Genomic DNA, 25,200 nt, shown 5'->3' on the forward strand with positions numbered 1-25,200 from the left:
ATTGGGCGAAACGCTGGCGCGCTGCTGCGCTTCTGCGCGCTGATAGGCCGGGACAGGGGGCGTGGCGAGCGCGGCCCGCGCGCGCTGTTTTGAGTGCTGCGGCCTGCCTGGCGAGGCGGCGGTGGAGGCGGCTTGCGGGGCGATGCCGGCGGCCATGGCGGCGGCCTGGGAGTTCCATCTGCCCCTCACCCCCGCCGACCTGCTGCGGGACAGCGGCCATGGGTGCTACGTCGTGCAGGAGGTGCTGCCCGCCCGCGAGCTGCCACCCGCCCTCACAGGTAAGGCCCCACTGGCCCGGCCCGATCCGGTCCGGTCCTACCGCCGGCTCACGGCGGTAACCACGTCCCCCTCGCCCCTCTCCGTGTTCCCCTGCAGCATTCCGGAGTGCGTTCCGGGCGCAGGGCGCGCTGGTAGTGCTGCAGCACTTCGACCCACTCTACAGCTTGCTCCAGTGAGTACTGAGCGACGATCTCGGAGCCGGGGACACCGGGAATGGAGCGGGTGGAGGAGGGTTGTGGAGAGGCCGTTGTACCTGGGCGCTCACGCCTCTCCCGGCTGGTGTTTACTTGCTGTCCTCACGCACTGTGCTTGCCCTGCAGCCACTTCCGAGCTGTGCGGACTGATGTCAAGGAGGATGCCCTGGAGCTGATGATGCAAGGTGAGTATCCACTGTTTCCAGCTGAAGTAGGAGTAATAGGTCGCTCTCCTTTGGCAGCTCTGTGATGATATAAAGGCTAATGTGACTTGACCAGCTGGGTTGCACCCTCAGCCCATTCCAGTAATACAGGTCTGTAATCTTGGTGGACAATGCTGAGCTGTGCATGTTCGCTGTAAGGGCAGGCCGACAGAAAATCCCTTTCCCCGTGTCCCTGGAAAATACATCTTTGGGATGCATCAGCTCTGAGTGAGTGTTTCTATGAGCTGGCCTGGGGCTGTGGGGATAGGACAGCGCATCCAAGGTTTGGGTTGCAGGGGTCAGCCCACGTTACAGCTGGCAAGATGTGAGCCCATGTCTTTGGTAATCTGATGACTGCTCTAAGTTTCCAGAAGAGAGGGTGGCTGTGGGGCCTGGCAAGGAGTGCTCATGACTTTCTGCCTCTCTTCAGTGGTGTCCCATCATTCCAATGAACTTTCTGCCATCTTGGGTGATTCTGGGCTGAGCCGTGCAGACCGTGCTGCTCACCTCAATGCTCTCAAGATGAACTGCTACTTACTGACTGGCCTGGCGGATGCCTTTGAAATGGAAATCTGCAAGAGTGGTTTGTTGGAGGTGGATCCTGGCGGGAAGGTAGGTGAGAGGACTGGGGGAAAATAAGATGATAAAAGTAGAAAACGTGTAATCTTGCTGAACTCTGTGAGATCCATCAGGTGTTATAGTTGGGTTTATTTAAACATGATGCCAGCAAGAGCAGCGCTTAATGTGGAGTACTGGTATTTCTGTGAAACTGTACATGGAAAACGGCCAAAGGGACAATATGTGTCTAAGCATCAGCAGGGACTTGGGTACTACGCCTCTCTGTTTCACTCTTCAGTGTCTGGCTGGTATTTACTGTGCCAGTATTTTCTCAAGACTTTCTTTCTGTGGTGAAAGATGACAGCAATGGTTACTTGATGTGGGTATACAAGCTCTTCACACATCTTGCTGTACGTCTCTGAACACTGTAGAATTTAACTGTTGTTTTCTTTTTTGAGGGAAGCAGGGCGGCAATGCTGTGTTTTCTGTTGTCAAGCTGTCGATGTATCACGTTGTGTAATCTCCTGTCTAGAACAAGAAGAACCATGCCAAGATCTCTGAATCCTTGTGGGAAGAGGAGAGAGAGCCGCTCTTACGGCTGCTCACGCAGCTGCTGCAGCTGGATCTCCGTCAGCTTTGGGGTGGTTTGATGGTGGAAGAAGAGTTTGTCAGGTATGGGCCGGAGTGGGTGTAGACATGGGATAAGTGACAGTGGTCTTCTGGAAGGGAAGGTTAAATGTTAAATCTGCCGGTGAGGTGGTATTACAGCCCTCTGCGGGGTGCAGATCGCTGTGAAACCGAGGAAACCATCTTGAGGCAAAAGTAACATGTTTAGGAACCATTCTTTCCTCATGTAGGCCTCTCAAATTCAGATGATGTTTGCTCAGTTTTTTTAAAGATACTGGAGAATCTCTGGTTTGAGAGAAATGTTTGCTTAGTGCAGTGTGTTAGAATGAAGTTGGTGCAATTTGTGATAGTGAGGTTCACTGTCTCTCATCTGTGGCTTTAGCCTAATGACAGGAAGCTGCTACCGTGTCCTGGAGAACCCAAGAATTGGCCTTCAGAAGTACCGGGCCACACGGGAGGCTGTGACACATCTGCTTGCTGCAGCTCTGGTTCACTATGATCACATGTTCAGTGAGTTCCTGCTCTTCTGCCTTTTTCCTGAAGCCATTCCCAGTTACTTTGCATGACCTCTTTCTTGTGTTTGTGTGCAAAAGGTGCCACTCTGAAGATCACACAGATGCTGCAGCACTTTGAACATGTAGCCCCAGTGTTTGCACAGGCTGTGAACCTCTGGGCTACACAGTATGGTCTGAAAAGCCTGGTGGGTGAATTGCTAAGGTGAGGAAAACAGACCGAGGCTTGTCCTTCTATACCTAGCAACTTGAGGCACCCTATTCCTTGTTTCATCTTTCTGTGCAGGGAAATCGGACAGAAATGTCTGCAGGATCTGGCTCGTGATGCTTCTGGAATCAAGGGTTATGCTACCTTTATAACTGAACTGTCTGAACAGATTCCAGCTCTGGTGCTATCCAACATGAGCGTTCTCGTCCGTCACTTGGATGGGGAGGTACATTTCCCCAATACTACCTGTCCAGAGACATCAAGTAGCTAGACAGTTTTTCTGTCAGAAAACAGAACCTTTTTCACAGAGATCAAGTAGCCAAAACCTGCCCTTTGGAATAGGTTCTGCCTTTACCTAAAAGATGCAAAGGAAACCAAAACCATGACACCTACTGTATGGTTGTCGCTCTCAGAGAACAGGAGACTGCTTACTGATCAGATCCCAGTTGTTGTCCCTTGCTCTTCAGTACTTAATGAGTTTGTCATTGTGTTACTTTTTCTTAAAGGGCCCTTAAAAGCCATAGGTGTTTCTCATATCTGTTCTTGGCTTATGTGGACCTAGCCAGATAGGAGGGTTGGATTGCTCTGTCTTGCAGGCATAGCCACGTTCACACAAAGTCCATAACAAAGAAATTCACTTGAGGCTGGAGGCTGGGACTTAGAAGGCCCAAACTCTGGGCCGTCCTTCCCCTTGGCGTATCAAGTCATGTCTTTTTGTCTGTTCCTGGTTCAACAACTCTTCTTTTTTGCAGAGTTATGTGATGCGAAATGCCATTCTGGCAGCTATGGCAGAAGTGCTGGTGCAGGTGCTGAATGGAGACCAGCTGGAGGAAGCCGCCCGTGGTACTCGGGACCAGTTCCTGAATATGCTGCAGGCCCACATCTGTGACATCAACGGCTTTGTGCGTAGCCGCGTACTGCAGCTTTTCACTCGAATTGTTCACTGCAAGGTAAGTCTGTGCTAGGGAAATGGCATTGCTTCAGTCATGCCTTCCCCTGTTGTGTTAAGGGAATTTCTGTCACCCTGCTCTTTGCAGAAACTGAAGTTTAACAGAGAAAGGTATTGTCCCTGCATACTGTCATGTCTGCAGCTCCTTTTTCCCAAGAAACCAAGATCCTAGGGGTGAGGGAATTGGGGAACAGAAATTAAATGCTGCTTTTCATTACTGGGACAGGCTAGAAGGAGGACCACAGTATGCAAGCTCTTTTTGGACATTGGATGGGAAAACATCACCCTCACTAGATATACTAAGACTTGACTCAACAGGACCTTGGCTAATGTAATCTAAGTCCTTGCTTTGGACAGAGTTTGGACCAGAAGATATCTAGAGGTCCCTTCAGACCTAGACTTTTCTATAAATCTGTAATTTGTGCTTTTTAGTACATTAATATGTCTGCAGTAAAATATTTTTTCCTGAGCTTTTAGGCCTTCTTGATAACTTTGTCTATGCTTTCGTTGTGTGCTAGGCGCTGCCTTTGACTCAGTTCCAGTCTGTGGTATCGCTGACTGTTGGGCGTCTCAAAGACAAATCTGTGGTAGTAGTTAAAAATGCGATCCAACTCCTGGCTGCGTTTTTGTCCAACAATCCCTTCTCCTCCAAGGTAATTCTGACTAGTGTGATGGATGTGCTAGGTGTCTGCAGATGGAATATCTGCAGTGTGCTGTAGCCAGGGCATCAGCCTTTCTGTGTCTTGTGGGAGGGACAACGTAGTCTTTACAGGTGGGAGCGTTCTGGTTTTCCCAGGTTCAGATCTTGCTTTCTCTGGCTCTTCCCTCACTTGGTGTAATTGGTAGGTATGCTGAAGGCCAGGAGGGATGTGGAAAAACCTGCAGCAGTTTGATTTGAATCCACTATGGGGTTTATTTCCTTAGGATCAGAATTAGTCTTTTACAACATTCTGCACAGAGCTGCAGCTCTTAGTGCTTAGCTGCACCTTCTCCTGAGTTTCTGAGCCTCGGACTGGCAATTTATAGTTCCCGTTCTGATGATGGCAGGAGTCTAATATTCCACTTTTCAGAAACAGGGTTATCTGAGGGGATTGACAACTTAAAGCAGGGAGTGGAAGAGAAAGGCGAATTGTAGCATTTCAGAAAAATGAGGTTAATTAACATACTTCTCTTCCTGGCATCTTCAGCTGAGCTGTACCGACTTGGCCACGTCACTGAAGAAGGAGGTGCAGAAGCTGCAAGAAATGAGGGACCGTAACAGATCCACAGCAGGTAATTCCCTTTCTTCTTTCCCCTTCCCAGGGCATACCAGGATTTATTTTTCCTCATCTTAAATTTGCTCCCAGGTTGTGGTGGCTTTTGTCTTAGATCTTACTCACGTGAGACAGTGAGGCCAGATAACTGGGATTAAACTCGCAACAGTTTTTCATACAGTGGTGTTGTAAAAGGACCATATCTAGATCAAGAGTCCATTTAGCTAAATGTCCTGTTTTCAGGGTAAGAACTGAAAATACCTATGAGTACCCTCCCAGGTTTCCATATTCAACCACTCAAGGACTGCTTGAGCCATAATTTTGGTCAGATATTAATTTAAACTTGGTTAGCCTTGGACCTGCCTACAAACAATAAATATCAAATGATGGTTCTCTCTCACCTGTTATTTTTTTACTCTCAGTGGTTTCTTTTTTTTTTTTTTTTTATGCCAATGAGTTCTTGTCTATTCTTACTGCAGTGTGGGTAGGATCAGCAATGAGAATAGTGCCTGCCTTTGGTGGGGGCAAATAGAATTCCTGAGTTCCAGATGAGTTTCTCTCCCCATTTAGGGTGTCATTTGAGTCTCTGTTCTTCATTCCCTCTTTTTTTTTTAAATAGCTCCAGTGATCACCCCAGAGGAAGAGTGGGAAGCAATGCTGCCAGAAATTAGGGCTGCCACACAGCAGCTCCTTCAACCACTGCAGGAAGAGGAAGAGGAGGTGCTGGAACTTGAGGAAACAGTGGAGAGTACATCAGAACAAATCACTGGGCTGCTAAGGAAGCTGAATTACAAGTAAGAAGGCTTTGTAATTTGAGAGAGTGTTTATCTCAAGGGGTGCCTTGTCTCTTGTTCGCTGTTCAAGAAAGGTTTGAGCTCCAGGGTAGAGGGGTGATTTCCAGTAACATGATTCTATAGAAGGAGATTGACCTGGGCACCCATGCTGGCAGGAGCTGCTTTCCCAGGAGTTCAGGGCACAGTTGGATGGTTTCCCTCGTGTTCTGCCCTAACGAGTTACTGATGCTCTTCTCTTGGGCAATGTCATTCTTCAGGAGTGCGGCCCGCCTTGCACAGAAGGCCCTGTGTCGCTTCCAGGGGAAGGAGCCCTTCAGCAGCCACACAGGGGAAGACAAGGAAGCAACAATCCTGGGTGTTCTGAAGAGGCTTTACACAGGTAACTGCTTCAGATCACTCTGTCTCTTCCTTAAGTCCAAGCTGATGCCAGAGCTAGACCAAGACCCTCTGGAATGCCCTGTCCCTCCTTCTAACCTATGGGGTTGTGTGTACTTGACAGCTCATAGAGCTGCACGATCTCTGGATCATTTGCTCATCTAGTGGCCTGGCATTTTGGCTGGATCCCATTAGTCCTCTTATTTCATTTCTGGTTGGAACAGTTCCATGTTCCCAGTAGAATTGCACTTCTGATGCTTTAACTCACATAATATCTGCTGAGGGGAGTGAAGCCAGCGTTATCCGCTCATACCCTTCTGTCTCTGAATTTGTGAGGAGTTCTGCTTCCTGAACAGGTGGTGGCACATAATGCTTACCCTTAGCAGCCTTGACCAAGTATCTGGTTCAAGCAAAATCTTGCTTATCTGGGGCTGGAGCCTCTGGGCATGTTTTTAAGACTTGACATGCTTTATTTTTGTTTCAGAATAATGTTTCCTAGCCAGTCACCTTGAGCTCATTTCTATCAAAAGTCTACTGTTTAAAAATCTTAACTTTGTCAGCTCTCCACACTTGCATGAACTTTGCCAGGGAGTAGTAGTGTTTGCCTTTTCCCTACTCTGCCCTGATTCCCTTTTACGGTCTCATCCATCTTTGGGGAGCTGTCAAGTTCAGATTAACCCCTTCAGCATTTTAATGGAATTTACCCCAACTGAACCATGCCTGTATTAAGTTTGTATTTCTATGGTGCACCACATTGTAGTACTGGAACTTGCTCTACAGCATGCTGAGATTTTATGTTTGTAGCTAAGGCTGATGGCAGAATATGAGGTTTTGTCTCCTGGCTCTTGAAAGGTGTCGCTATGGGAGAGAGAAGGGTTAAAAAACCCTGAACCGTGCCTGTTTCTCTTGTACCTTCAATACTGCTTACAAACAAGTGTTCGTGCTGTGCAGGTTCATGCCCAGATGAGAACAGTGAGGATTCTCCACATGGCAACAGTAGTCTTAATACTGAAGAAGTTGTGCCGGAAGAGCAGCTTCAAACAGAGCTGGTCAAACAGGAGATGTTGGTGCAATACCTGCAAGATGCATACAACTTCTCAGTGAAAATCACAGAAGCCCTGAGCCTAATCAGCAAGATGATGTACGAAAACTGTGTCTCAGGTGTGTGAAATAGCTATGGGGCTCTTTCTCCTCTGTTCAGCATTTCCAGATTTTTCCCCTTGCTGGAGAGGAGATGGTGGGAGTGGTGGAGCTCTAGGGGAAGAGGAAAAAAGTTGGAAGAGCTGCTCTTCATTGAGCAGATGTCACAGGCACTTCCAGGATATCGGAAAAGCAAGCACAGTCTAAACTGGTGTCATGAAGGGGTTGTGTTAGGGCATGAATGGGCTTTTTAGGAATCCATTTTTTGAATATCAAAGCTGAAAAGTTTTTTGAAAGCCAGGTGACCAAAATGACTTAATTTACAGAAGCTCCCCCGCCTCCTGTGGCAGTGGAGGTACGTTCATAATCTCAGCCAAGGTTCTCAGAAAGTAAGCATGGACAGTGAAGCTGAGTTCCGTTACCTGCTCAGCGCCCTGATACAGCTTCAGGTGTCACGCTGGCCACAACAGGGGAACTCAGCAGCTTGTCTCATCCACCTCACCTTTCCTTAAACTTTATTGTGTAGCTAAAAGTTACCCTGAACAACAGGTTCTATGGCTTGGTCCTCTTCCATGCTGTAGTGAAAGGTGGCGATGAGTAGGCCTTTGAGTTAACTCAGCTATTCGTATTTAATATTAGAACTACTGTAACCAGTTAGACTTTTTTTAAGTGCTTGTCACGGATGAGCACCCCTGAGGGGGCTGGGGCATAGAGAGGCACAGCTCCCTCCTCTCCCATCCTCCCTGGCACATCCACTTGCCAACCACTTGCATAGTTCTGGAGTACAGATGGGTCTGGGCACTACAGCACCCTAGCTTCATGCAAACACTTCAGAGGCTTCGTCTGTACTAAGGGCTCCTATGTTACCTGTGGTAAGTGTGTGTGGGCTTCACCAGCAAGGTTTGGATGTTAGCTGTTTGCACACATAAAAATGAACTGCTGAGTTCAGTGTCTTTACAGGTCATTTGAGGTTCAAGGCTGAGGGGGGTGCCTCTCACCTGATACTTAAACACCTGGGGTTTGGTTTGGGGTTTTTTATGTCTACGTGATTTTACTAACTCCACCTCCTTATTGTCCTATGCTATAGTGTAAGGAAGGCAAGCTGAGCATCTGGACAGCTGAGACACTTTGAGACATTGTCTCCACCTGGAGACAGCATGCTGCTGGATGAGGGGCTGGTGGTGAGGGATGTGTGTGCTCAAGATTTAGGTTTTTTAGTTAAAGATTTCAGATTTAAAGATTTAGGGGTTTTTTTCTGCCGCAAATATGTATCGTATGGTGTGACTGGGGGCGGGGGACGCCTATCAACTTGTCTGATAGGAGATGTTTATTCCAATGTATAAGTTGGGGCTTATAGTGCTGTAAACCCCAGAGGTAAGCTCCAGAGGTCAGACTCTATGAACTGTTCATTGTACAGTCCCTCTAATCATTGCTGTGGCTCTCCTGTGAATGCTTTCAAACGTAATGTTTTTTCTTGTCTTCTGAGCAGATGACTAGGCAGTGTATTTCAGGAGTAGTCAAGCGGGAATCAAATACATTATCCCTTACCCCATTTATACATCAAATAGCTTAGTTCCTCTGGTTACAGCATCGCACTGGGACTTACATTCAGCTGCTCTTGTCTGCTGTGGCCATGAGATCTTTTTTGTTTTCCAAAGCTACTGTTACCCAGAAGAGAATTTTGTTCTTTCTCAAACCTGGTCTCTGTGCTCTTCTCCTAAGTGTATCCAGTTTTAGCCACAATATTGTTAACCTGTGCCTGTTTCCTCCAGGACGTAAACATCTCTGTACTAGTGACCCCGTTCTGACTTGAGCCCTCTGCAGACAGTAGCAGTGATCATAGATGCTTGTATGGCTTGCTGTGAGAGCAGTATGCCTATGAATTTGTTTTAACGGCTTCTCTATGGGGATTAGGAAAGAACTGTACTAATGCAAGTGTTCTTCTCTCTGCAGTGGTGCAGGAAGCCATTGAGTTCTTCGTGACAGTCTCGCAGTTTGGTGTGCCCCAGGCGCTGCTTGGAATCCGCAGGATGCTCCCCCTCATATGGTCAAAAGAGCCTGGTATTAAGGAGGCCGTGCTGAACGCCTACAGGCGGCTCTATCTGAGCCCCAGCGGGGATTCGGAGAGGTATTGCTCTTCCTGATGGGAAGTTCTCCCCTCCACCGCTCCATTTCTTCTTTTGGGGAGCTAGTGGGAATGGGGTATGGACAGGAGGAGAAATCAAAGTTGTCACGCTTCGTGCTGAGCTGAAACATAAGGTTATACTGCTGAGTATCCCAGTCTTCCTGTGGGACTTAGTGCTGAGTTTCTGCTCTTGGTTCATCCTAGTGTTCATGTGTAGGAAGTTCATGCAGCAAAGCTCCACGTGAGACCATCTGGAAGGAGAAGCTGAGAATTATTTTAAATTAAACTGTTACCAGGCACTCGCACTTAACGTTCTCATAAATTTCACTCTCGTACAAAGCACTGCACCGAGCTACAGGTGTCCAAATGGTCTGGGTAGGGTCCCTACCTGACAGGGAACAAGGGGCATCAGTTATGAATGTTTGTCTTGATAGTTAGCGGGGTTCTTGGGTGGCAACAATGAACTGATTTTTTTGGATGGCTATTTCAGCCCCTTTGGGAGGCAACTGTTGTTATGGAGCAGTCCCATGTCTAAGAGTCTTGCATACTTCACCCTCTGTGGGCAAAGTTGTTGCCCAATGTCTGTTCCCCCATTTTGGGTTTCTTATGGCTGTAGTTGCTCATGCCATTGGGATAATAAGAGAAATGGTATACAGTGAGGTCTGAAGTTGGAGCCATCTTTTTCTATTACCAGAGCTCAGGATTTTTGCTGACGAGTCATGCCATGCTGTGGCCTTGTCTGAGTGTAGGCATTCTGCTTCTGATGTACACAACGCATTCCTCTGTGTTTACTGGTTTTCTTGCTGTCAGTTGTGTCCTTGATTTTTCAATATACATAGTTCCTTTATTCTTTGCTCTGTACAAGGTTAGTTGTTATTGCTATTGTTTGGGTGCTTTCACACACATTTCTATTTGAGTTTCGTTCAGACCAATCTTAAATCTTTTTGTAACACATCTCTGTGTGGCAGATGAGAGGATGTTAATGGGGTCTTTGTTGCTGATCCTTATTGATGATTTGGAGGTGGGAGCTGGGTACTGCTTGCGTGCTTGTTTTTTCCACGCTAGAGAGGAGCTGTGTCTCATCTTTACTGTGGCACTTGCTCTTTTTTATTAGCACTTGCCCACGTATAAGTCTTGTTGGATACACATGTGCTAAGATAAGTCTGATCCCTGCTGAGATGCACCATACCTCACCTTCATTTGTACTATCAGGGCAATAAAAAGCACCCACTGCTTCTTATTTCTTCTTGATAGTATTGCCTGGAGATGACTCTGCTGCAGTTTGAGCTCTGGCTTTATTCATTCATAGAGAGATTTTCAGTTTCATATGCTCTAGGAAATAGCACTTTGACTTCTGGTTGAGGGCAAACTGAGAAGTGGTTGGTAAGTGCCACTTGTTGGGTCTTTGAGTGCTGGGAGGAGCAGCAGTGCACAAGGCAGGGGACTTTTGAGCCCGTGTCATGCTCACTGGCACTTGAGCTGAATGACTTGGATAACTCCAGCTTGTGGAGAAGGAAGTTTTCCCGTCCCCAGAGATCAGCTCTGTTATCTAATAGGTGTACTCAGCTCTCTGAAAAGGACAGTAATTGTGACAGTTGCTTTTTCTTTCTCTTAACCTTTTACACTTTTTTTTATGGTTTTATTTTTCCTCCTTCAAAGGGTCAGGGCCCAGGGCCTGGTGCATACTCTTTCTCTCATCATGGTGGATGCATCGCTAGGAACGATACAGTGCTTAGAAGAAATAGTGAGTACTTGCCTTGCGTGGGTTTCGATTCTGTTTGTGATCTTAGATGTCTGTTATATGCAGTTAATGTCTTTGTTGGTTTGAAGTCCATCCTCTTCTGCCTCTTCCCTACTTGTTTTACTGCATTTCTTTTCCAGATGTCAGAGTTTGTGCAGAAAGATGAAATAAAGCCTGCTGTGATCCAGCTACTTTGGGAGCAATTCACGGAAAAATCTCAGTGCTCATCACTAGAACGACGTGCTGCTGTGATGCTGCTGGGGATGATGGCACGGTGAGCCCAGGGCCCAGTCTAATCCTGTGAGTGGGAAGATGCACAGGGAGTCAATCTTTGTTGAAGAACTGTGGGTGCTACATCAGCTGACCCTTTGTTTACAGCTTCAACAACAGTAACCACATCATGGGATAACGAAGCCTGGAATTAAACAAGGTTGTGCTGGGTCCCACCAGCACAGTCTCTGAATGAGTACGACAACATTACTTTCTTTGTGTTCTGAATGTCCATCGCTTCTCAGAGCTTACCGTCTCACAGCTCTGCAGCTTTATCTGTGTTTGGATAAGAACAGCGAGAAGCCGCTGAGTAGAGATGTTTGGAGCCTTTAGCATGGAAGGAAATTAATCTGCTTCCCTTTCCAGGAGCAAAAAGAATGTAATTGTACTAAGGTTTTCATTTCCTCCATTTCCCAGCCCAGTAACCCTTTGGCATTTGGTTTACCTGCTGATTTCTTCTTGCTCTTCCTACTTCAATCCTTCATCAGTCAAAACCAGGCCTGCATAATGATGGCCTTAATGTTCTTGGCTCTAGAGCTGGAGCCATTTCTGGAGCTTACAGCCAGTTCTGCAATTTGAGTACTGGATATTCCTTCCAAGGTATTTTTACCACCCCATTCCACGGGCTTGTGGCAGAATTGTAGACATTGTCTCAAAATTAACATCCTTCCCGAAAATCATGGGATTTAAAGAAAACTGTAGGTTTCTGGGTATCCCATGAGGTCCTGTGTTGAATCCATGTGTATGTGTGCGAAATAAGAACAGCATTGCGTTCTTCACAAATCTCCTAAGGGAGGTGATTTTGCTTTTGTCCTATGGATGCCCGTTATAAAGTTTTTTAATTCTCTTTTTAAATACATTAGATTCTATTCTTGCCTTCTTCACCCAGTTAATTCTGTATTCCTCAGATCAGGCCTAGTCTGAGGAATATATAATTCTACCTTTCATGGGGGAGTTTGCAGGTTTTTTTGTTAGGTTGTTTTGTTTCCCACAGTAGGGGAGGAAGTGACACATGTCACCAGTCCTGAGCTGCTGGACTCTTCTTCTTTTTTTCCCCAACATTTTTTATTGTCTTAACCTTTTAAGTTTTGCTTCTTCCTGATAGGGAAGAAGAGTCAAGAATCTTCTTTCTTTAAAAAAAGACAGTGTGCTCAGTGTTGTTCACTTTGGAGAACCTCATCTCTTAGTGGAATGTGGGTTATACTGGCTTCTGTACTTCTGTAGAATATTGCTTGCTGCTCCTATAGCTATATCTTGAGTCATTGAATGGGTTGGCTTTTTTTCCCCTCTTACTCAAACCACTGCCTTCTGCAAGGCACAAGGAGTATTTCTCTTGGTTATCTGTACTTTGTAAACTTTCAGCAGCAACTTGTGTAATACCCCCATCCCTTCCATTCCATAGAGGGAAGCCAGAGATCATAGGTAGCAACCTGGACATCTTGGCAACAGTAGGGCTGTCTGAGAAGGCATGTGAAGACTATCGTCTGGCTCAAGAAATCTGCTATGCCATCTGCAAACTTGCCCATAACCCTAAGGTAGGACTCTTAGTTTGTTCTTAAGGTCATCCAGAAACAGTTATCCAGAATTCTATAAAGAAGGAGGGAAGATGGTCTGTATTGAGAAAAGAGAGAAGTGATTAAATATTTACTGATTTTGAAATTAAGTAGGTTGAGACCATTCAGCAGCACTGTCTGGAAAGCTTAGCACACATCAGTGAACGTGTAATAAAAGAATTTTCATTAGGCAACAGGCTGAATTCAATTAGTAAAGAGTTCAGTGCACAAGAAAATCTGTTTTCCTTTTAATTCTCTTCCTCGGACTCCCAGTTCTAAACTGATTTGTGTTTCCTCAACCATGAAACCCTTTCCTCTACTCATGTTTTCTGATGTTGTGATTCTTTTGCCCTCCCTATTAATTGATATTTGGGAGTTGTCAGCTGTGCAGCTGAATATAAAACATGAAAGGTTTTCAAACCTGTCCATGTTGTACTTACAACAACATGATGGTTGATGGCTTCTTTGTCTAGGGAACAATTTATACTTTTTTTTTTTTTTGTAATGCACTTGGGAGGAAAAAACAAACAAACAAACAAACTTTGTTTTTTGACTCAAGCATTTAGGGCATTTTGGTTCAGGAGTTCCAGCTTAAAACAGCCTTCCTTCACATGGCACCGTCATTCTGCGATTGCCCCTTCCACTGGGGACATTACTGCAGGACTTTCATGTGTGTCACAACGTTCTTAAAAGTTCTGAAGACTGTTGTAATTCAATTTTAGGTTGACTTAATTCTGCAGTTAAGTTTGTATGTGAGAAGGGACTGAACTGTAGATACTTGAATGACTGTGGTAGCTCTTCTTTCCACTCCTCCCACAACCAGAAAATCAGTACAGAGAATAGGATTGTAGTGAATTGAGAAATTTTGTTTCTAGCTACTGAAAGCTGGTAAATCGTCGGGCAGGAGCTTGTTTTGGTGAAGTATCTCTTGATCAGACAGACACAGACATGCTGGGATACCTTGGGGATTGTCATACTTAGTTTAGTAGTTCTCTGGGTTATCTTATTCCCAACCTAAAATGTGGTGGGACTGATACAGAGTATATGCAGCAGCCTAAGTGTGAGGTGGTGTTGGAACCAGAACTATCCTCTGTTATTTCTACCAATGATATTTTGCTTTTAAACAAAACCTCATGGTTCTGGAGTACCCCTATGCAAGGGAATCTAGTTGAGTTACTGTTGATAACTCTGAAGATGCTCTAAAAATTTCCCTCTTCATTCGTAGGGGAGAATGAGTAAATTATATCAGATTTTAAAAGAGTCATTTTGAGATTTCAAAAGAGTTATTTTGATTTAAGGTGGAATAGTGGAACTGTCTGGGTTGGCCTGGGATCATCATTTGGCCAAGATGTAAATCCACCTAGTGCTGCCACCGTGCCTTCAAAAGCGACAGTAATGTCCCTGCTGTGCATTTAGTTGCAGAGCAGTACTGGATGTCCCTGCCATGGGCCTAGCATGGGGTCGATTAGCATTGTGCACACAGCAAGGTTAAGTACTGGGAAGGACATGGAGGGGATCTCTTATCTGGTAAGAGTAACTCATCTGTTCCCTCTGCAGCAAGCACTGGGGAAGAACAGTGCACCTTTTCGACTGCCACAGAACCACATGCTGTTTGGTTGTCTGAGTGAGGCTGTGAGTAAAGGTGAGCTCAAATCAGCAGCAGTAGGTTTGGGAGTTGGGCTGTGAGACAGACTGTGTTGTCGCTGGTATGTGTGGTACATTGCTCCCTGTTCTCATCAGGCTTTGCCCAGCCAAGTAGTCACTGGATCCCCTTCATGGAGGCAGCCATAAAGCTCATCTACCAGCTAGCAGAGGGGGCAGAGGAGATATGTGCTCACATCCTGCAGATGTGCAGTCAGCAAGTTCTGGAGAAGCTGCAGGACACTGATGGGCAGAAAGCTGGTGAGGAAAAAAGCTGGTGAAGGAAATCTGTACCCATGGTTTCTAGTGCTGCAATTGGGTGGCCTAGAGTAATGGCAGAAAGACAGCAGAGCTGAGGGGGCTAGTGGAGGTGTTGATGCGGAAGGGTGCCAGTGCTGTGAAGGACTTTGTGGAGCATGGAGATGTGTTCTACAGCGAGCCTTGACAGTAACTGGTGGGGGAAGAGGTCTAGATCAACACTGAACTGTAGTAATTTTTCTCCACTAGATCCGGGCGTTTCTCCCAGCAGAGTCTCTGATGGTGCTAGCAGTCTCCCCACGTTTCTGCTGATGCACCTGGTGTCCCTTGTGGGACAGGTGGTACTGCAGCAGGTAGCGTATTTGGAAGTATCAGTGAGTGCAGAGCTACGCAGACGCCGCATCCTCAGAGAGGAGGAGAAGACCAAGAAGCACTCTGACAACAGCATGAAGAAGCAGAGAGCCCAGGTGAGAACTGAGCTGCCTATGGGCAGCTCTTCTAGTGTCCCAGCTATGCTACAGAAAACTTCTGGAGAATGCATTCCTGAGGATGCATGAGGTTCAGGGTAACGCATGCTTGGGGAATAGAAATGGACCTGTGTTGGTCAGCATTGACAGGGAGAGCTGAGGTCCTCGAATGACCTTGTTCGACTCTGGCACTGGTCTTGGGTTTTGAAGAGGCAGAGGGGAGGGAATGAAGGGTTATGTCCTGGCCATGCTTATCTTCCTGCAAGCATTTAATTTCTGCTTATCACCTCCTTTCTTGCCAGTACAATCTTTTCCAATTGCTGCTAGTGGTGCCCTGATTTTTGGTAAAGGGCTTCTGGAATCTTGGTCCATAGAATTTGAGGGGTCCTATCCTCTCTCAGGTGGTAAAGATGAAAGTTGAAGAATAGCCTTCTTAATGGGATCTGCATGATAGAAATACCCTGTTTGGTTAGATCTACCTCAGAACGTTTTCCAGAGTGTTGTGAGGCTGACTTTCTTGGGTAAGAATAGAGAAACATGTTGAGTGTCCCTACATATCCAGTCTCTATTAGATACCTGTAGGGCTACGTCCAGAGAAATTTGTACTTCATTTCCTCATCCACCCTGCTTATCGTTGTCACTACCATTTCCCACACAGGAAAAGGTTGCTATGAGACTTTCCAAGAAGCAGCAGTTGGATGCAGATTTGGTCCCCATGCAATGCCCATGTCTATTTGCTTCTCTTGTGTTGCTTTTGCCTTGCTATAAGGTTTCTCATAATCTTGCAAGACCAGCAATTCAAAGGCCGCTTTGAACTTCCTGCTTTTAGGATTTGCATGTCCCTTAAGTTGTGCTGGACTTGGGCATTGATGCCAGATGTGTCTTGTGTCTGTCTCAGCTTAGTAGCTTCAGTAGCTTAGGCTTTACTTTCATTGGTGTTCTGTGGCATGTAGACTGGCAAACCCTGGACTACCCTTCAGACCTTCATCCAGTTGTCGGGGAAAAGTGGATTATAAAACTCTGCATCAGTCTGTTGTTTTCAACTCTAGTCGTGCTGCTGGTAATACGCATGCACCTCTCGCCAAAGAGAAGAGTACTTGGTGAAGGAAGAGGTTATTGTTGCCTGCCATCTTTTTTTACAGTCTTCTTTTTCTGCACAGAGCACAGGAAATGAGACCACTATGGAGGAGGAACTGGGCCTCGTGGGAGCCTCAGCTGATGACACTGAGGCTGAGCTCATCCGCAGTATTTGTGAGAGAGAACTTTTAGATGGTAAGTGTGGCTGCCATCAAGGAGCATTGGCTCTATCTGCCTGTGTGAAACAACAGGTATGGTGAGTAACAGATCCAGAAGGAGGAAGCTGTTTCCTTCAGAAGGAAACGCTGTCATTTTTTGCCTGGTGTCAGTTTCTAGGTAGGCTGTTTCTTTGCTCTGCCTCTCTGGAGGTGATTTTTCAATGGTGAAAGTGAGTCAACCAGTTTCTAAAGTTTGCAGGAGGTCTGAGATAAATGAAGTAGTTGTTCTTAGATGGATGTACAAACAGTGCTGTCACTCATATTTGCTGTCTTTATCCCCACTCTCTAGGGAAGCACCTGTTCTCTGCCTTTGTTCCACTGGTGCTCAAGATCTGCAACAACCCTGGGCTCTACAGTGATTCAGCGCTCTCGGCTGCTGCAGCCCTAACTCTTGGCAAAGTCTGCATGATCAGGTAATGCCTAGCCGTGCTGGTGTTCTCTTCCCAGCCTTCCTAGTACTAAAGCACGAGCAAATGTTGCAACTCCTTTCCTGTGGAGAGAACAAATACAAAAAAGCATTTATAGATTTTATTTTCTTTGTGTCTCTCTGCTCTCCGAGAGATGGGATTTTGATATCTATGCCTTCTTTTCTGTACCCTGGCTCATCAGCTCTGAGTTCTGTGACTCCCACTTGCGCCTGCTGTTCACTATGATGGAGAAGTCCCCTCTGCCTGGTGTAAGATCCAACCTCATTATTGCAGCAGGAGATCTGGCCATCCGTTTCCCCAACCTGGTGGAGCCTTGGACATCGCACCTCTATGCCAGGTAATGCTACACTCATTGCTGGGAGAGGACAGGTGATGAGAGCTCTGTGGAAGGGTGACACTGGGCCTCCGGAAGGTGAGAATGACCCAGGAAACTAATTTGAAAGGTGTCTATGCAGAAAGGCACAGACCTGGGCTGCAAAGTAGGCTGTCATGGGTATCAGTAACTTAGAGACACTCAGTCAGATGCTTTCTGTGGTAACTGTGTGCTTCTGTCAGGTTGCGGGACCCCTGCCCAAGTGTGAGGCAGACGGCGGGACTGGTGATGACTCACCTCATCCTCAAAGACATGGTCAAGGTGAAGGGCCAAGTGAGCGAAATGGCAACTCTGCTTGTAGACCCAGAGGAGGCAATCATGGGAGTGGCTCAGAACTTTTTCAGTGAACTCTCCAACAAGGCAAGTGGATGCTCAGGGACCTTAGTTCACAACAGTGGGGAAGGGCTGGTGGAAGCTGGGTCAGTGACACAAGAGTTGAGTCCAGGAGGTGTCAGTGGTGTAGAGCAGCTGTCTGACCCTCTATGTTGCCTAAATGAGGGCAGGTAAAAGAAACTTTGCAACATGAGTTTTGTTCCAACCCTGAGGTTGCTGAATTTGACCTCATCCGTTCACATTGGAAGGCAGGCTCCAAACAAGTGCCTTGTCCCTTTGCTTTCTTGTGTGTGCCTAGCACAGGGTTGGGAACGGTTTTCTGCAGCATACCTGTAGGCCTTACAACAGAGCTCCCTGAGCTCATGGCTCAGGCAGTGCACCACCTCTGAAACCTTTCAAAGTTGTTCTTGGCTGTATGACATTGAGATAACTTAAATTGAAGCCGTTACAGCCCAAGCAGGTAAGAACAGTAGCAGCACTGTACGCTGTTTATTCAACATGAGGGCTGCTGCTGGCCCTTCAGAGTTTGAGATTTACCGCCTGAGAAGCTGCAATGATACTGGGGCTTCACTATCTTGGCTTGCTCTGTCAAAAGCAGAGCCGGCCACCTGGCTGCACTGACTTCTGATCTCTGCAGTGTCTATGACAAAACCATGTAAAAGCAGTGGGAAAGGGAATCTGGATTGGGCCTTTTCAGGTAAGGTGGGAGGCAGTTCCTTGGGCTGAACCACAGTGTAAGTTTCCTTTATCGGGAAGCTTTTTTGTTGGGTTGTGACAAGGTTGGAAAGCAAAGAAAACTATCGAAATCTGCTAAAGAGCAAAGCTATCGCAAACCAAAGGTTGCAGTTGTTGTTAGCATGGTGGTTGGTTGGGTTTTTTTCCCTTTAGCTTCAGACAAGTAGTTCTGGATAGGTTTGGCTGCTGTGTACGGCTCATTTCAAAAAGCTGATGCTTTCAGTCAGTAGATTTGGGGTGGGGAGAAAGGAGGTAATTTTAAGCGGGCAACTTATTTGCCTTGACTTAAGCCATCCTTCATAAATCTGTATCTCATGTAGAGCTTTGCATCCTGCACAGGGTAATGCCATCTATAACCTGCTTCCAGACATAATCAGTCGTCTCTCGGATCCTAACTGCGGCATAGAGGAGGAACCCTTCCACACTATTATGAGGTATTCTGGGGTTAAAGAAATCTCTTTTGACCAGGACTATGTCTATGCAAAGGGGGTGCCAGGTCCAGGGAAGAGAAACTACAGTGACATATACAAAACGCTTATCAGCTGTTCTCATTGATCTGGCTTTTTCAGTCTGTATCTGAAATGGAGTCATGCTGAGGGGAATTGATTCTGAAGCCACATAGTTGGGGGTGAGGAGACTCCACAAAGAGTTTCTACAAGCTCATTCAAAATTACTTTCTCTCTAGAAAAGGAAACCAGTTGGTTTTATGCATGGGAACATGGATGCGCAACATTAGGAGAACACAACAGATTCTAAAGTCTCTACTGCCTTTGTCATTTTGGTGGCCTACTGGATTTCTGTAAGCAAGTTTAGTAAAGCTGTAGTCAAAGGAACAGATTTGGGTTTGGGTTGGGATTGTTTTTTAAGAAAGCCTTACTCCATAGTATAGAGACATATTGGAATATTTCAATCTGAGGGTATCGGTTGCTGATAGACAGAGCAAAGAATGTCTTTAGTGGTAAATTACAGAGATTTTCCTCTTGTATGTGAAACTTAACCACATGAGATTTTTCTGAGTTGCCTGAATCCCTCTGGATTACAGAGAGGAATGTTGGAGAAAACAAAAGTATTGCTGTTGGTGAAGAGAAGAATAATAAAACTTACAGTGATTTTTCAACTAGTCTTTCTGTCCACGAGAATCCAGTGCATTTAGGAAGAGGGATGGAATTTTGGACACGTAGGAATTGCGAGGCACAGAAAAGGTCTATTGGTGAGGCTGAAATCAAGACTGAAAATCCTTTATGGCTGCAAAAGTAGATGGATGTTTTGTTTCAGCTTTCAGTAAGGAGGTAATGTGAAATAATGGCAAATACAGCATGTGGCTACTGACAGCACATATAGAAGGGGAAACTAGTGTCTGAAGTGGAAGCAAACCATCACAGACAAACAAGATGGCGGCATGTATAAAACAAATAGGATATAATTTTGTAATTTTCAGTACAATTTTTAATAAATATCAAACTGGAGGTGTTACCACAGACCTAGAGAGTAAGTGTAGCACTTGCATTAAAGTGTGGTTAAGACAGCCATAGATAGACTTTTCTGACTTCCAACAACAACTGGAGGTGCCTGACAAATAAGAGAAAAGGCAGTATTGATTTAACAAAGTAGACAGGTATCAAATTAGTCTAAAGCTAATTAATTTTAAAGAAGACTTGATCATCAGTTAGCACATAATATCCTTTAAACAGGAAAAAATGGAATAGTAGCTAAAACGGAACTGTTTCCCCGTGTAGCACTATACAAAATGCTTACATAGTGGAGAGGATATGGTTTAACTCAGAAACTGCGGTGGACAAAAGCACAGGCTAGGAAGGAAGCAGTGGCTTATACTCCAGGGATATTTGCCAAACTAGAGAATAGGGAGGTGTAAAAAAGATAAAGGTAGTGGGAGGAAGCATCACTGTTAAGGGACTAATTTGAGGAGAATGAGACAGTTACAGTAATAACTGAGATGAAAACTAGCAGAACAAAGCGTAAGGTTGGATGTTTAGAAATTGTTTAACCTCTTCTGTAAAGCTACGGCTAAAGTTAGAGATGCATTCCACTTGCTGTTTTAGCAATTGAGTTATTTCTGGTTTACATATAGGGAAACATTGGTAGTGCTGGTGAGACCTTGCCTGGAATGCTGCCACGGTTCTGGTCCCTTAAGTTAAAGAAAGATGAATTGATGCTGGAACAAATGCCAAGGGAGGACTCTGAGGATACGGTCTCTGTTCCATATCTTAGAAAAGAAGCTTGGTGTGGTGGTTGTAGACATAACAAAGACTGAACAAGGATGTGCTTGGAGCAGTTATATCAAGGCCAGTGGCAACCTGACTGAGCTTAAGTTAACAGAAACATTGGTACAAGAAAAAGGGAGGCCAGCAGAACCTTCTTAAATAGAAGTTATTCAGTGATTTCTATGAGGACATCATGCAAAATGCAGAATTACTTCACTGTGTTCAAGTCCATGTCTCTCTAGTCCTCAAGAAGCTAGAAAAAACATGGGATCAGGTTAGCATTTAATTTCTGTTAAGCTTTGTTCCCACTTTAGTGCAAAGTAACGCTCACTTCTGCATTGATCCAAAATACAGCAACACACCTTCAGCAATTAATAATGAAAAAGTTACAAGAACTGTTTTGAAAGGCCGGGGGGGGGGGGGGGGATACTGCATGCCACCCCACCGCCCTCAAGGTTTTATTGTGAAACGTACTAGTCTGCCAGCACAACTTGTGAAGTGCAGTGTTGCATGATCTTTAAACTGGATGGAAGGAGTGGATCAGAAGTCAGCACTGCAGCCTTTTCAGCGTCTTTCCTACCTCAAACCCTGCACAGACATTAGCACTTCTCATTCCAGTCCTTGCTTTAGCTGGATTTCTTAGTTTCATCCTAGGCAGGTGCTATTATGCAAACATGCAGTTTTAATTATATGTTACATCATAACAGCTGTCCCCCAACAGGGACTGTGATTACTATTTGAAAAAAAAAAAAAAATATATATATATATGCTTATAGCTTCTCCTGAACCAAGTCTGAGGCATGCGGAGCTCTCTTCTTCGGGAGGACCACCCAGCTGATCACTGGATAGCTGCAAGCATCCCATGGTGTAGGCAGAAATGGGGTTTCCCCTCTGGGCTCTCAACTTCACCATTTTTTCCCTTTGCAGACATCTCTTCTCATATATTACAAAAGACAGACAGACAGAGAGCTTGGTGGAGAAACTTTGTCAGCGATTCCGAACTGCCAGGTAGGTTGTAATACTAATTTTGCTGACAAGCAAGTCTGCTTCTACAGTGGTTGTAAGAGGTTCCTCTCATATTCTTCACATGGCAAAGTGCAAATGCTGAAATAATCTGGATTAGGTCTTCTTCCCTTCCCCCCTCCCCCATCTTCCTCCTAAAAAATACATGAATAAATATATATAAATTAAGGCTTCTGGTCTTACTACACTGTGATTGGCCCCTCTCCTTTCCCTCCTTTTTTAGGCAAACAGTTTTGTGACAATTTAGATCTGCATTACAGCTGAGCAAGGAGACATCCCACGTGTGGGTTTTACGCACCTTTGTGGTCCTTTCTACAGGCATCTCAGCTAAAAAAATCGGTGCATTCAGCTGAGAAGTTGGGATCTTCCCAGCAGTCCTGTCTGGGGTGATCTCAGCTATCTAGTTGATACAGGCTTGTCCTTGTTCTGCACGCATTGCCTGCTCGGTACTTATTCTATGCCTGGGACTCTGTTTTCTTACTCAAGGGCTTGTGCCTCTATACATGTAGGCCTCTGCAAGATGTGTATGCCTTGCTTGTGGTGCTGATTACAGAGTATATACTGCAGTATATCACATGAATCTGAGATACCATTTTGCTTCCTGGGTTTGGAGGGTTTTTTGTCTGCTTCTTTCCCCCTGCTCCCCAAGCTGTAACTTCACTGACCCAGATGGGTGGTTTTGTTTTGGTTTTTTTCCCCTGAGAAGATAGTAAGTAGAAATTTATCTGCCTCTCTGTTGTGTATTTTCAGTGATATCTTAATTTTACCTTCCACTGGATTTGGTGCACCCTGCTTTCCTCAATTCCTGTGGTTTTCCTTCTCCATCCTTGTGGCTTTGGCCTTGAGCTTTAAGCTGTGTCTGCTTATCTTGGCCATTTGTACACAGTTCCTGGGCATGTGACCTGCTCAGCTGCCTCGGGGAGTTGCACATTCCCCAAAAATATTTGTTTTCCTGAGCTGGAGTGGAGAGTGGCCCCTCTCTCTAAAATTGCCTCCCAGGAACACTGGTGAGCTCTTCACACCACATTTGTAAACAACTGTATGTAAGCCATGTCTAGCCTTTCCTAAAATGTCCTAATATTTCTGTACCACAAAGATGATCAGTTTACCGCACACTAGCAGTAATGCTAGAGCAAGACTCTCACTCCAGGCTAAAACAGGAGATTATCAGAAAAGATTTTGCAGCCACCATCACCCTCCTCATATTTCTGGAGTTCTAAACATAGCAACATGCCAGGTATCCTTCAGATGTAAAATGTGGAAACACCTGGATGCTGCAGCTTTGTTCTGCATCTGTCTGCACCTGGACAGTGCATTCTGAGAGAGTATAGACAGGACAGACTTCTGGCCCTCTGCTTCGTATATAGTGATAATAAGGGCTTTGGCCTAGCTTTTTTCCTCCCATTCCATTACAGTGAGCTCCATTAAGGATGCTAGTTTGCTTTTGGTTTGTTTTGTTAGTACTTTTTGCTGGAATATGAATATAGTCCTCCTTTGATACAGCAGTTGTTATTTGTTCACTTTATATCTTAAAGTGACCTTCTTTATGTAACTGCCCTGGAAGGTGTGAGAGAGAACATCAGATCCACCTTCTGCTTGAGACTATCTCAAAGATGCAAAAATGGGCAGCCAGGGGTTTTTTTTATTATTCAGTTGAAATAAGGCCCTTCAAGAGGATTCCTCGCCTCACTGACTGTATTTTTTCCTCATAGCCAGCAATAACTTCTGATACTTTTTAAGCAAGTGACTGCGTTCTTTAACAGTGAAGGCTTCCGGTTTTTCTGACAGACACTAAGCCTGTCTCTGATGGAATACAGTGATGGTTGCGTATGGTATGGCACAGCACTCTGTAACGGACCTGTAACAGAACAACCCAAATCTCATGTTCGGCAGGGCAGAAGCACCTGCTAGGTAGGAGGTGCCCATCCTTACACGCCCCTTTTCGTAGAAGCTAATGGCAATCTTTGTCTCTCCCAGAACTGAGCGTCAATATCGGGATCTGTCCCACTGCCTTACTCTGCTTCCCCTCTCGGAACGGGGCCTTCACAAGCTGCAGGACAACTTTGACTGCTTTGCAGACAAGCTCCAAGACCCAGCTGTCTACAGTTGTTTCCAAACTGTGCTGGCTCGATTCCGCAGAGCATGCAGCAAACCTGAGACTAAAGTAAGGATGGGGGGCAAGTGTCCAGGCCAGAAACACTTGGGTTTTTACACACAGTGATGGGGAAGCCCTGCAGTTCTCCATTTTAAGCAGGCTGCTCCTCACCCCCAACAATTTATCAAAAAACTCTTTTCTTCCCCCCCCGCTTCTTTTTGTCTCCACCGTGTTACCTCCCCACCAGGCTCTGGCTGAAGAGCTGGAGCAGAAGCTGTGTGCCTCTCATAACCGAGGGCTGGGTGCAGCAGAGCCCTGCCAGGAAGGTACTGGAACTCCAATGCCGGAGCCGGCCAAGCAGAAACCAACAGGAGGTACGTTTCTTTTGTGACGCTGCAGCCTTTCCCCTCCTCCTGCAGTCCAGCAGACACCTAGGGACTTTTCCTCACCCATACAGACAGAACAGCTGCCACCTTTCTCTTCTTTTTTTTTTTTCTTTTTTTTTTCTTTTTTTTTTTTCTTGGCAGGTTCGCACCGCCAGCCCCTGAGCACAGCCAACAGAGATGAAGATTTTGTCACGCCCCCACCTCGCACCCTCCGAAACCATAAGCGTGCCCGAAAGCGCCCCCCATCCAAAAAAGCTGTTATCGCCTTCTCCAGTGATGAGGAGAACAGCTCTGAGGATGGTAAGGCATCGTACATGTGTACTTAAAGGTGAAAGTGGAGAAAGACTATAGGTTTGGGCCAACAGGGATGTTCCTTTGGTAATGGGCAGAAGGTGCGTAGGGCTTCAGAGCCCTGCCTAGGTTGCCTGTAGATTTCTCTGTTCAAGGCAGTGGAGTGCTGGTGGCTGACATTTTTTTACTCTTTTCAGAGCTATCGGCAGAATTAAAAGAGGAAGAAACCCCCACCAAAACAACTCCCATCACCAGATCTTCAGCCCGCCGGCTGCGCTGAGGGAACCATCTGCCACTGTCTTTAACTAAAAATAAAACTTGTTTTATGCAGCAGTTGTCTTCTTTTGTCTGAATTGCCCCTTAATATGACAGTGCTTTAAATGAGGACAAAATGGAAGTTACACACTAGGCTAAAGCAATTCCAATCCTGTCTTTTGATATCTCCACAAAGAAAGGCAGTGATGAACATAGCTGCTGCTCCGACTGGTTTTGCCCTGGCTTTGCAGACAGAAGTAAGATGCTCTGATTAAATAAATAAATAAATCAATCTTTAGAAGAAAAGCTTTCTACAAAGAGCCAGACTAACCACCGAGTACAAAATGCTCATTCCCTTCCCGTTTTGTACGTGATTGTAAGTACACCATTCAGCTTCTCTTAACACAGGACCAATACGCTTTTGCTGGATTTAGGCCCTTTCATCTTTGATCCTTTTTGGAGCTCTTGCCTTGCTAAGCCCTGCAGGCCTTTGAGGGGAAGTTACCTGCATCTTTTTCTTGTACAGATCTCAAACATGAGTTGAGGGATGGGGGGTGAGGGCAGGGGGGGAGAAGGCAAAGGGAGAAAGGACGATTTAGACTAGAGCTAGAGTGCTT

At 45.7% G+C, this 25,200-nt stretch overlaps 1 protein-coding gene and 1 non-coding gene across 5 annotated transcripts; both read left to right on the plus strand.

Annotated features, from left to right (window-relative positions):
- Positions 1-154: 154 nt before the first annotated feature.
- NCAPD2 (non-SMC condensin I complex subunit D2) lies at positions 155-24,658 on the plus strand. 4 transcript variants are annotated; one of them, XM_086478307.1, is made up of 31 exons: positions 155-278; positions 376-451; positions 600-658; positions 1,107-1,288; positions 1,767-1,906; positions 2,244-2,371; positions 2,455-2,578; positions 2,660-2,807; positions 3,334-3,531; positions 4,049-4,183; positions 4,718-4,802; positions 5,403-5,577; positions 5,835-5,956; positions 6,892-7,113; positions 9,046-9,220; positions 10,877-10,961; positions 11,099-11,232; positions 12,631-12,763; positions 14,339-14,423; positions 14,522-14,687; positions 14,940-15,147; positions 16,308-16,419; positions 16,732-16,855; positions 17,052-17,207; positions 17,426-17,603; positions 18,651-18,745; positions 21,461-21,541; positions 23,534-23,720; positions 23,899-24,025; positions 24,179-24,337; positions 24,526-24,658. In XM_086478307.1, the coding sequence occupies exons 1-31, from the start codon at positions 155-157 to the stop codon at positions 24,606-24,608; spliced, it is 4,206 nt and encodes a 1,401-aa protein (XP_086334433.1). In that variant the 3' UTR covers positions 24,609-24,658. The 4 variants fall into 4 exon arrangements, with proteins under 4 accessions (XP_086334433.1, XP_086334429.1, XP_086334447.1 ...); XM_086478303.1 differs by having other exon boundaries at positions 6,904-7,113; positions 14,522-14,683; positions 14,930-15,147; XM_086478321.1 differs by having other exon boundaries at positions 1,107-1,270; positions 6,904-7,113; positions 9,046-9,229; ... (1 more) ...; positions 14,522-14,683; positions 14,930-15,147.
- LOC147416287 (small nucleolar RNA U85) lies at positions 715-1,032 on the plus strand. Its single transcript, XR_015184262.1, has one exon. It is a non-coding gene; the product is annotated as a small nucleolar RNA U85 (small nucleolar RNA).
- Positions 24,659-25,200: the final 542 nt, after the last annotated feature.

The sequence above is a fragment of the Leptosomus discolor genome, chromosome 1 (assembly GCF_034619465.1).
Source record: "Leptosomus discolor isolate bLepDis1 chromosome 1, bLepDis1.hap2, whole genome shotgun sequence".
NCBI lineage: Eukaryota > Metazoa > Chordata > Aves > Leptosomiformes > Leptosomidae > Leptosomus > Leptosomus discolor.